Source organism: Leptodactylus fuscus, chromosome 7 (assembly GCF_031893055.1).
Source record: "Leptodactylus fuscus isolate aLepFus1 chromosome 7, aLepFus1.hap2, whole genome shotgun sequence".
Taxonomy (NCBI): domain Eukaryota; kingdom Metazoa; phylum Chordata; class Amphibia; order Anura; family Leptodactylidae; genus Leptodactylus; species Leptodactylus fuscus.
In genome coordinates, this window is record NC_134271.1 from 153,230,977 (window position 1) to 153,243,611 (window position 12,635).

Here is a 12,635-nt window from a genome sequence, read left to right on the forward strand (position 1 = left end):
CAGAAGGGAAGGAGCGCTATGTGGCTTTTGGAGCACAGATTCAGATGTTTGGTATCTGGACGCCATGTCATGTTTGTAGAGCCTGTAAAGGTACCAGAAAAGTGGATTCCCCAAAGGAGTGACCCCATTTTGAAAACTGCACCCCTCAAAGAATTTATCAGGGGGTGTAGTGAGTATTAGTATCCCAGACGTGACTGCACAGCGGATGGTGAAGAGGGAACATATAAGCAGTGTGGAGAACATTGCAGACACCAAATTCCCTACTATGTCCCAGTAGCTCCTATAATTGGGGGAGTCACTCTGGGGGTCACTTTGGGGGTGTATCTAATCCTCTAATGTGTGATACTGTATACTGAGCTGTGTATCTAATCCTATCCTGTGTGATACTGTATACTGAGCTGTGTATCTAATCCTATCCTGTGTGATACTGTATACTGAGCTGTGTATCTAATCCTATCCTGTGTGATACTGTATACTGAGCTGTGTATCTAATCCTATCCTGTGTGATACTGTATACTGAGCTGTGTATCTAATCCTATCCTGTGTGATACTGTATACTGAGCTGTGTATCTAATCCTATCCTGTGTGATACTGTATACTGAGCTGTGTATCTAATCCTATCCTGTGTGATACTGTATACTGAGCTGTGTATCTAATCCTATCCTGTGTGATACTGTATACTGAGCTTTGTATCTAATCCTATCCTGTGTGATACTGTATACTGAGCTTTGTATCTAATCCTATCCTGTGTGATACAGTACACTGAGCTGTGTATCTAATCCGATCCTGTGTGATACTGTATACTGAGCTGTATCTAATCCTATCCTGTGTGATACTGTATACTGAGCTGTGTATCTAATCCTATCCCGTGTGATACTGTATACTGAGCTGTGTATCTAATCCTATCCTGTGTGATACTGTATACTGAGCTGTGTATCTAATCCTATCCTGTGTGATACTGTATACTGAGCTGTGTATCTAATCCTATCCTGTGTGATACTGTATACTGAGCTGTGTATCTAATCCTATCCTGTGTGATACTGTATACTGAGCTTTGTATCTAATCCTATCCTGTGTGATACTGTATACTGAGCTGTGTATCTAATCCTATCCTGTGTGATACTGTATACTGAGCTGTGTATCTAATCCTATCCTGTGTGATACTGTATACTGAGCTGTGTATCTAATCCTATCCTGTGTGATACTGTATACTGAGCTGTGTATCTAATCCTATCCTGTGTGATACTGTATACTGAGCTGTGTATCTAATCCTATCCTGTGTGATACTGTATACTGAGCTGTGTATCTAATTCTATCCTGTGTGATACTGTATACTGAGCTGTGTATCTAATCCTATCCTGTGTGATACTGTATACTGAGCTGTGTATCTAATTCTATCCTGTGTGATACAGCTGCTGATACATCTCATCTTCTTATTCTTACAGTTTGGGTAATAATGATCTCCCAGACACTTCCTGCACCCAGTTGGCCTCTGGAATAAGGAATAACCAGTCCCTGAAGATACTTGACCTGTCCTTTAATCGTCTGTCCGGTCCTCACTTCAGTGACTTGATGGCCGCTCTGTCCAGTCCAGCCTGCAGGATAGAGGAATTATAGTGAGTATAAGAGATGTGTACAGGAGGAGACATGTGGGGACAAGTTATACAGGGATGTTATCCTATTATATACTCTGCACCCTGTTATATATAGTCTCACACCACGTGACTGATGAGACTAGAGCTGCACTTCGGTGACACCAAGAAGCAGATGGAGTCCAATCCAACTCGTAGATGAAACAGAGTAAAAGGTCTAATTCATACAAATAGATCACAGGTTACAGTGCAAAAGGTAAAGAAGGTTAGAATAACACAGAATATACATGACAGATGTGACGTGTTAATCTGAAGGGAGTGAGAGCGGGTGTGAAGGTGGAGTTAGTGTTCTCCCCTCATGTTACCACAGCCTGCTTATATAGGCGGAGGACGCTTTACCCTCATCCAGGCTACTTCCCCATAAGGATAAGTGTAGGTACGACCCCTCCATGTTCTCCGGATCGTTCCTTGGTTGACCATGGCCCTAAGTTTGGCTACAATGATGTGCTGATAACGAGACTATTCATTACCTCCACCCAATATCCCACCAGCCCCTCCATCTGTCATGGATGACATGCTGCACACAAATGCTACTCCATCACCTCCTCCATTCATACACTCTTTAACCCCTTAGTGACCAGCCTGTTTTGGACCTTAATGACCAAGCCACATTTTGGAAATTTGCCCTGTGTGACTTTATCAGTGAATAATTCTGTAACAGTATTAGGCATCCAAGCGATTCTGATATTGTTTTTTCGTGACATGTTGTACTTTACTGAGAAGGTAAAATTAGACTGATATAACTTGGTAAATTTATTAAAAAACTCGCAAATGATGAAAATTTTGAAAATGTTTCAAGGTTTTCCATTTTCAGCTGCGATATCTCACATATACACAATAATACAGGGCAAAACAGTTAGTAGTTATAGACTTCCAAATGTTCCTTTTGTGTTTCAAGCATATTTGAAATAATTTTAGCATATTTGAGTAACAATTTACAAGTTTATCGAGTTTATAAGCAAATTTTGGAAATTTGGAGTACGGGATATTTTCCTGTACCAAGCGATGTTTGCAGACAGGAATAGGCGGCCTAATGACAGAAACTCCCATGAAATGACCCAATTTGTAAAACTCACCCCCTTCAGGTATCTTTGAGGGGTACAGTGAGCATTTTGATCAAACAAATATTGTTTTACAAGAATTATTACAAATGATGAAAAAAATTACATTTTCATTTTCTTCAAATATGTGTCATTTTAAAGCCAGTTTTTTTGCGCACAACGCATCAAAATGAAGAAACACACCCCAAAATATATCACCCCACTTCTCCCGTGTTAAAAATGTGCACTTTGTGTCCTTAGTCCTATGTACGCACATACAGGAGGGCCCAAGAGGTAAGGAGGGCCAAATGGATTTCAAAACACAAATTTTGCTTGCAGATATTTTAGGCCCATTGCACATTTGAATAAGATTTCAGTTACCAAAGCAATTGAAAACCCCCATAAATGACCCCATTTTATAAACTACAACCCTTAAGGTATTCATTGAGGGGTATAGTGAGTACTTTGACCCCATAAGATTTTATAAAATTTGCGTCAAACAAAAATATTCATTTTTTTTTTACACAAAAGTGTCATTTTATAGGCAATTTTTTTGCACATAACACATGAAAATGAATAAAAACACCCTAAAATAGATGACCCCATTTCTCCTGTGTTCAAAAATGTACACTTTGTGGCCTTAATCCTACGTACGGATGCACGGTAGGGCCCAAAAAGATGGGAGCAACAAGTGGATTTCAAGACACAAATTGTGCTTGCAGATATTTCAGGCCCATTGCGCATTCAAAGAAGATTTGAGTTACCAAAACAATTGAAAACCCCAATAAATTACCCCATTTTATAAACATACCAATAACATACCATGTGAGGGAGGGTCCCCTCCAAACAAAAATAACCAAGATAATAGATTATTATACACCAATGGGCAACAAAAGAAAAATACAACACAATGTGACAAAGAACACTATAACAAAGTCCTTAGAAAAAGAACTAGAGGCTGCAGAGAAGGAAGGAGAGGCAAAATAGATGAAGAAACACTGAGCCCCAGTCCCAAAAGGAACAGAGTTTAGGGACATGGATCTTCAATTTATCCAAGTATGAACTTTCATCAGCTGAAACCAGTCTCTTGTCTAGAGGACTATCCTTCTGCCCCACTCAAAAAGTGGATGATTTACAATGATACAATGATCTAAATAGATACATTAGGAAACTTACACTTAATAGACATTTCCATATAGTTCAGGATTCTCAACATCAAAAGATTGAAAGAATTGAGTCTGCTGAAACTTCAACAATGGGGGATATTATATATCCAAACGCCACTGAAATCAAACCACCATCCACCTTTTACCCGTTGCATCATAAGGGTCATAATATTGAGACGTTTTTTTCTCTAGTCTCAAATGATTTTAAAAAACTCACCAATCATAGTGAGGTTCCCTCAAACCTCACTCATGATGAAAAGAAAGCCTTAAAATCCCTTAAAAACAATTCAGATATAATAATAATCAGAAATGCAGATAAAGGGGGAGGAGTGGTTGTGCAAAATAAAAAATGTTCCATTCAAGAAGCTAATAGAATTTTAGCAGATACTAACTATTATATTAAATTGGATTCGGATCCCGCACAATCTCATTTATAAAAGTACCTACTACTTGTTAATAAAGCTCATGCAGAAGACATTCTGTCTAAAAAAGAGGAGTATCTACATATCAAAGATCCAACAATAAGTTTATTCTATCACTTACCTAAAATACACAAAGACCCCCTCAATCCACCTGGTAGGAGAAAAAGCCCCCCACAGTTTGTTACACAATTTCTCCTGAACACGGCAATACCCCATATGTGGCCATAATCTGCTGTATGGGGACATGGCGGGGCTCAGAATGGAGAGAGCGCTATTTGGCTTTTGGATGGCAGATGTTGCTGGAATAGTTTTCAGGTGCCATGTCACATCTGCTGAGCCCCTAAAGTACCAATATAATGGAAACCCCCTAAAAGTGACCCCATTTTAAAAACTACACCCATCAAAGAATGTATCAAGGGGTATTATCATTTTGAGGCTAAAAATGCTTCCCAAAAAATAATGTACAAAATGAAAATTTAAATTTTGAAAGAAATCTGCCATTTCGGTGCCCAGTACGTTGCACCCACTTTGTGTTGTCAGAGACCTGCACTCCTAAAACTATTAAGGGGCCATCCCGAGGGGCAAAAAATGATATATGTGGGTATAAACTGCTGCTTGGGCACACAGCAGGGCTCAGAAGGGAAGGAGCACTGAACTTTTTAGCTATTGGGGTACAGATTTAGAGGGACCCTCTGGGCGCCATGTTGTTTTGGCAGAGCCCTGGAGTTGACAGTAAACTGGAATTCCCCAATAAGTGACCCCATTTTGTAGGGCAATTTTAGGGTCTCTCCAAATGTGACATGGTATCCAAAAACCAACAATCTAAATCTGCTCTCCAAAAGCACATATCGCTCCTTCACATCTGCGCCCTGCTGTGTACCCAAATGGCGGTGTATGCTGACATGTATGACACTGGTGTACCCCGGATAACGGACTTAATGCCATATGTGGCACAGAAGGGAAGGAGCGCTATTTTGGTTTTTGGAGCACAGTTTGGTTTTTGGACGTCACTTTTGCAAAGCCCCTGAATTGCCAATAAAGTGGAATCCGCAGACATGTCACCCCATTTTGGACAATACCCGAATGATGGGATTTATAAAGTGGCGTAGCGAGCGTTTTTAACCCTTGAGTGTTGCATTTATTTAGTTTCCAGAAATGAAATTGCAGCTGATAATGAGAAGTTAAAAATGAAATTTTTCCAGAGATTCGCCATTTCAGTGCCCAATATGTTGTGCCCGACTTATGTCAGCAGAGACACACACTCCAAAAACTGGTAAGCGGGTATCCCGGGCACAACAGCTTTTAGAGCGTTCATCTCTGATACAAGGCGGGCACAACATATTACACACTGAAATGACGGATTCCTGGAAAAATTGTCATTTTCACCTCTCATAATCATCTGCGTATTCATTTATGGATAATAAGTTATAGCAACACTTGGGGGTTAAAAATGCTCTCTGTACCCCTGGAGAAATCCTTCAGGGGTGTAGTTTCCAAAATAAGGTCACATATCGGAATTCCACTTTACTGGAAATTTCAGCTCTGCAAAAGTGTCATGGCATCCAAAAACCCAATAACCCTTCTTCCCTTCTGTGTCCGGCTGTGCCCTAATATCAGTATATACCACATATGACATTACATACGTTATCCCGGGTACACCAGTGTCATACATGTGCCCTAATATCAGTATATACCCACATATGACATTACATACGTTATCCTGGGTACACCAGTGTCATACATGTGCCCTAATATCAGTATATACCACATATGACATTACGTACGTTATCCTGGGTACACCAGTGTCATACATGTGCCCTAATATCAGTATATACCACATATGACATTACGTCCGTTATCCTGGGTACACCAGTGTCATACATGTGCCCTAATATCAGTATATACCCACATATGACATTGCATACCTTATCCGGGGTACACCAGTGTCATACGTGTGCCCTAATATCAGTATATACCACATATGACATTACATATGTTATCCTGGGTACACCAGTGTCATACATGTGCCCTAATATCAGCATATACCCACATATGACATTACGTAGGTTATACTGGGTACACCAGTGTCATACATGTGCCCTAATATCAGTATATACCCACATATGACATTGCATACCTTATCCGGGGTACACCAGTGTCATACATGTGCCCTAATATCAGTATATACCCACATATGACATTACGTACGTTATCCTGGGTACACCAGTGTCATACATGTGCCCTAATATCAGTATATACCACATATGACATTACATACGTTATCCTGGGTACACCAGTGTCATACATGTGTCCTAATATCAGTATATACCACATATGACATTACGTACGTTATCCTGGGTACACCAATGTCATACATGTGCCCTAATATCAGCATATACCACATATGACTTTACGTACGTTATCCTGGGTACACCAGTGTCATACATGTGCCCTAATATCAGTATATACCACATATGACATTACATACGTTATCCTGGGTACACCAGTGTCATACATGTGCCCTAATATCAGTATATACCCACATATGACATTGCATACCTTATCCGGGGTACACCAGTGTCATACGTGTGCCCTAATATCAGTATATACCACATATGACATTACATATGTTATCCTGGGTACACCAGTGTCATACATGTGCCCTAATATCAGTATATACCCACATATGACATTACGTACGTTATCCTGGGTACACCAGTGTCATACATGTGCCCTAATATCAGTATATACCACATATGACATTACGTCCGTTATCCTGGGTACACCAGTGTCATACATGTGCCCTAATATCAGTATATACCCACATATGACATTATGTAGGTTATCCTGGATACACCAGTGTCATACATGTGCCCTAATATCAGTATATACCCACATATGACATTGCATACGTTATCCGGGGTACACCAGTGTCATACATGTGCCCTAATATCAGTATATACCACATATGACAATATGTACGTTATCCGGGGTACACCAGTATCATACATGCGCCCTAATATCAGTATATACCACATATGACAATATGTACGTTATCCTGGGTACACCAGTGTCATACATGTGCCCTAATATCAGTATATACCACATATAACATTACGTACATTATCCGGGGTACACCAGTGTCATACATGTGCCCTAATATCAGTATATACCACATATAACATTACGTACATTATCCGGGGTACACCAGTGTCATACATGTCTCCTAATATCAGTATATACCACATATGACATTACGTCCATTATCCGGGGTACACCAGTGTCATACATGTGCCCTAATATCAGTATATACCACATATGACATTACGTACGTTATCCGGGGTACACCAGTGTCATACATGTGCCCTAATATCAGTATATACCACATATGACATTGCGTCCATTATCCGGGGTACACCAGTGTCATACATGTGCCCTAATATCAGTATATACCACATATGACATTACGTACATTATCCCGGGTAGACCAGTGTCATACATGTGCCCTAATATCAGTATATACCACATATGACATTACGTACGTTATCCGGGGTACACCAGTGTCATACATGTGCCCTAATATCAGTATATACCACATATGACATTACGTACGTTATCCGGGGTACACCAGTGTCATACATGTGCCCTAATATCAGTATATACCACATATGACATTACGTACGTTATCCCGGTTACACCAGTGTCATACATGTGCCCTAATATCAGTATATACCACATATGACATTACGTCCATTATCCTGGGTACACCAGTGTCATACATGTGCCCTAATATCAGTATATACCCACATATGACATTACGTACGTTATCCGGGGTACACCAGTGTCATACATGTGCCCTAATATCAGTATATACCACATATGACATTACATACGTTATCCGGGGTACACCACTGTCATACATGTGCCCTAATATCAGTATATACCACATATGACATTACGTACGTTATCCGGGGTACACCAGTGTCATACATGTGTCCTAATATCAGTATATACCACATATGACATTACGTACGTTATCCGGGGTACACCAGTGTCATACATGTGCCCTAATATCAGTATATACCACATATGACATTACGTCCATTATCCGGGGTACACCAGTGTCATACATGTGCCGTAATATCAGTATATACCACATATGACATTACGTACGTTATCCGGGGTACACCAGTGTCATACATGTGCCCTAATATCAGTATATACCACATATGACATTACGTACGTTATCCGGGGTACACCAGTGTCATACATGTGCCCTGATATCAGTATATACCACATATGACATTACGTACGTTATCCGGGGTACACCAGTGTCACGGTGGTCTCAATGGGACCATTTAAGTATATTGGATGGATTCCAAATTACGTCACACTCCGGAGCGTCAGTGATGCAATGACACAGAAACAAGATGAATCTGAGCTAAATCATAAAGTTTATTGAACAAATCATCTCTTCTTATACCCAAAGAAGTGGGCGTACATACAGGGTGTATTATAGAGTAATCATGAATTCGGTAGGCGTATATGGGTGTGTCATTGAGTAATCATTAACCGTTAGGATTCAGCAATTTCTATACATGAGTATTACAAGAATATCCCACCCCTAATCATGAATATTCTAACTGTTCTGACATCTGATGACGAGGTTAACTCAGTGCATATTACGTAGTGTATGTTTTAGTCACCTTACTGCTTGGCATAACAAAGTCTATTCTGACATTGGTTTTTCCATTAGTCTCATCTTAAACTATTTTAATAACCATCTTATCACTTTATTCCAGCCACTTTATTACTCTGTTTATTATGGGGTGCGGCATTATGTCTGCAAATATTCTGATTAATATGAAATACAGGTCAAGCTGACCTGGAGATGCATGTTACAAGCTTAAGTTATTGACAGAATGTATACACATATAGGGAATATATATGAACGTATTGATTTCCCTATCAATCCCTCCTTTTGAGAACAGATATGAGACCTCCCTCATCCACAAGTACTTCAATAGCAAGAAGCTATTGTCGGGCCTTCCCGAATTCCCTGAAGGTATGGGAAGGATCATATCTTATTCTCACTTATAGCATTTCACATTTAATCATCATTGCAGGGCTTTGATTCCAAACACATAGTTGTATCAGTCAATCTATGACAAAGTCCTTGATTGCAGGAAATTCAGCAGTATCCACAGGTAACAAGTATTGCCGCTACGACTGCCACCGAGACGAAAAGGCTTGACATTAGGCCACTCCATTTTCCAAACCAGGTTTGCAGCCAATCAGTGAAGGGGTTGTCAATGCCTGAGTTTTCAGCCACCTCTTCAGACAGGGATGTAAGACCCTCTAGCGCTCTAGTGACACTTCCATCAGGGGCTGTATTATTCGGGATAAAAGTACAACCATTAATGTCAATAATTTTGCAAACCCCTCCTTTTTCTACTAATAACTTCTCTAAAACTACTCTATTCCTCCCTGTTATCAAAGAAATTAGATCAAATTGTTCAGCTATTTCCTCTATGAATCTAAGCTGATTGGAGAAAATATCATTTATAAGCCGTATGGTCATCACAGTGTCATTTTGGGTTATCAGCCCGTCGGTCGTCTCCCCTTTTTGGAGCGAGGTTACTAGAATCATCAGAAACAGGATCATTCTTTTGCTACAGGGCTTATAGTGGCTTGCATGAATCCAAGTGGCCTTCCCCTCAAGTGGCGGTAGTAAGGAGGACTTGGAAAGGACCAACAAACCTGGAATAGAATCATAAGCTTGTTTATGCACAAGGGAGAGTCTCTTCTGGAGGCTCCGGACATAACTGATGAAATTGTCACAGTGTATAGGCCTAGCCTAGTGTCTGTGGGAAATACAAGCCTAGCCTTGATGCTGACCTGAATAAAACCTTTAATAGGAGACAATTTCTTTATTTTTCCATTGGCGTGTACCCTATAGAAAATGAACCCAATGGCAAGCACTCTGTGCAGGGTTTCCCTAATTTCTCACTTGCTTTCTGACTTTTTAAGCTTTAGGGTATCATTCAGTCTCTCCACTTTTTCCCTAGTTTGTGGATGAAAAGATGTATGAAATGCTTGTGTGACCCCCAACATTTGCATAACATTTTGCATTACCTCTCCTGTAAAACGGATACCTCTGTCAAATTTTATGGCTTCAGATCCACACCTACAGAAAACCTCCAATATCAGTTTCTTTGCAGTGGCTCTTGCAATGGCTTTTGGCATTGGTGGCCGGACGCCTTCCCCTGCGAAAAGATCAACACACACAAAAACATACTCATACATGCCTACCTTAGGTAGTTGTATGAAGTCAATCTGCAGTCATTGAAATGGGTAGAGGGTTTTTGGTGCATGAATCTGGGGCACCTTAACTATACTACCTGGATTGTGTTGTATACATGTGTGTATATGTCATCCATGTTTTGTGTAAATGTGTTGGCAACCACTGAAAACTCAGGTGTGAAACATTGCTTCTCCACCAAAACACAAATAGCATTTTTAGACAGGTGGGTCGTGTCGTGAACAGCTACAAGGACCTTGGCAGGCATACCCGCAATCCCACCTTCCACAGACCTTCATTGTCCTGAGCTCCAGCCTTTGACCAGACCTTTCATCTCTTCCCCCGGTGTTTCCCAAGTTAGAGCCTGTAAAGGTACTTGAGTCCATCTGGTTACACTCAGTACTCACCATGATCAGCGGAGGTGTTCCTGGGGTGTCCTTTCACCTTGGTTTCCTTGCTGCTTTTGTTTGCACCTTGTCTCTGCCTCATTGGTGGCTTTGTGTGTGCCTTTACCTTTCCTTACAGCTACTTCTTTTAGAAGCATCAGGGTTTCCATCAACTGTTTAATGAGACTCCCATGTTTAATACAGGTACCTGCTGTTGTAATGAAATCTCTTGCCCTCCATATGGGTCCATAGTCATGGGCAACTCTAAAATCATACCTGAAGTCAGTGTATATGTTGTACTGTTTACCTTCTGACCCTCTAAGCAATTCAATGAGCGCCATCAGCTCCATCTCCTGTGCAGACATATGAGGAGGGAGTGGTTCTGCTGTGACTACCTCATGTTGTGTGATCTCTGTATACCCAGTGTAGAACCGTCCATCTTCACCAATGTTTCTTGAACCATCTACAAAAAAACTCAACATCTGAATTAATGAGAGGTACATTAAAAACATGTGAAAAACCTAATTTTCCCTGAGTCATGGTCTATAAAATCAACAAATGAAGAAAAATAATGATTTTCCTTGTCCCATTTCCCCCCCTTTTGAATCCATTGCACCAATAGGAATTAGAGCAGCTGGGTTCAAAAGCAAGTACTGTATCTCTTTAAGGTTACAAGATTTTGTAGGCTTTATTGCAGCAGAAGGAATTAATTCTGTGATATATTTCCCTATTGCTGGATGTTACTTCACTATAAGGGACTTTGCTCTTAGCTTTACCACTGGAGAAACTGGCATATGCCCAATATCAATATCAGGGACTTTGACCACAGGGACTTACTGTAATGCTGGATTGTCAGGTGGGGCTGTATACACTGTATACATCTATATACCCTGTACTGTATCTACTCTTAATAAATTAACAGGTGACTTATCACTGACTATAGTCTATCAATCTGGTCATACATATATGAGTAATTACAATTTGTGGTACATTGATACAGGATCCTATTGTGAGTTCTAGGATGAGACACCTTCCCCTGAACTTTCCCTTTATGTGGGGACCTACAGTGACGCTTGGTGTGTCCCATCTTCTCACAGTTATAATACTCAAGACACCTACATGCTTTCCTGGCTGGGTTGTATTCCAGGAATTGTAGATTCTCCCATTTTCTCTATTGTGTCCATAACTGATTGCATTATAGATTCAGCATTTATTTCCCTTTAAGATGGACTCTAGATCTGCCCATGTAAATGTTGTTCACCCACAATCTGTCTATAGAAGCCCCTTTACAAACCAAATGAGTCTGGTACATTCTTGAGTAGCCCCCTTTTATCTTTTAGACCCCATGGTTTATAATGAGATCTTGGTTCCTCCCCCCCCCCCCTTTTTGGCAAAACATTATTTACACCAATCATGGTTTTGCTATCCATACACACAAGTCCATCCTCCTGGTCCTGTTGCAACAGGAGACATGAGATGGTGGAGGAACTTTACATTTGCTATTTTTCTCATATATTATACCTTCCAAAGTCTTTCAAAGTCTTCCAAATATCTTTCATTACCTCAAACCAAACTTCCTTTTCTGACCAACTTATTGTCATTAACCCATTACTCAGCACTAAAGCTGATCGTCAGCTCACTAATGGATCACTTCACATTTCTAGAACT

General features: G+C 40.3%; 1 protein-coding gene across 1 annotated transcript in view; it reads left to right on the forward strand.

Moving 5' to 3' along the window:
- The window catches only part of LOC142214651 (NACHT, LRR and PYD domains-containing protein 3-like), a 260,153-nt gene that overhangs the window by 166,807 nt on the left and 80,711 nt on the right, over nt 1-12,635 (forward strand). The window contains exon 12 of the mRNA XM_075283591.1: nt 1,446-1,616. Within this exon, the coding sequence (XP_075139692.1) occupies nt 1,446-1,616 (171 nt within the window). The remainder of the gene's footprint in view (nt 1-1,445; nt 1,617-12,635) is intronic.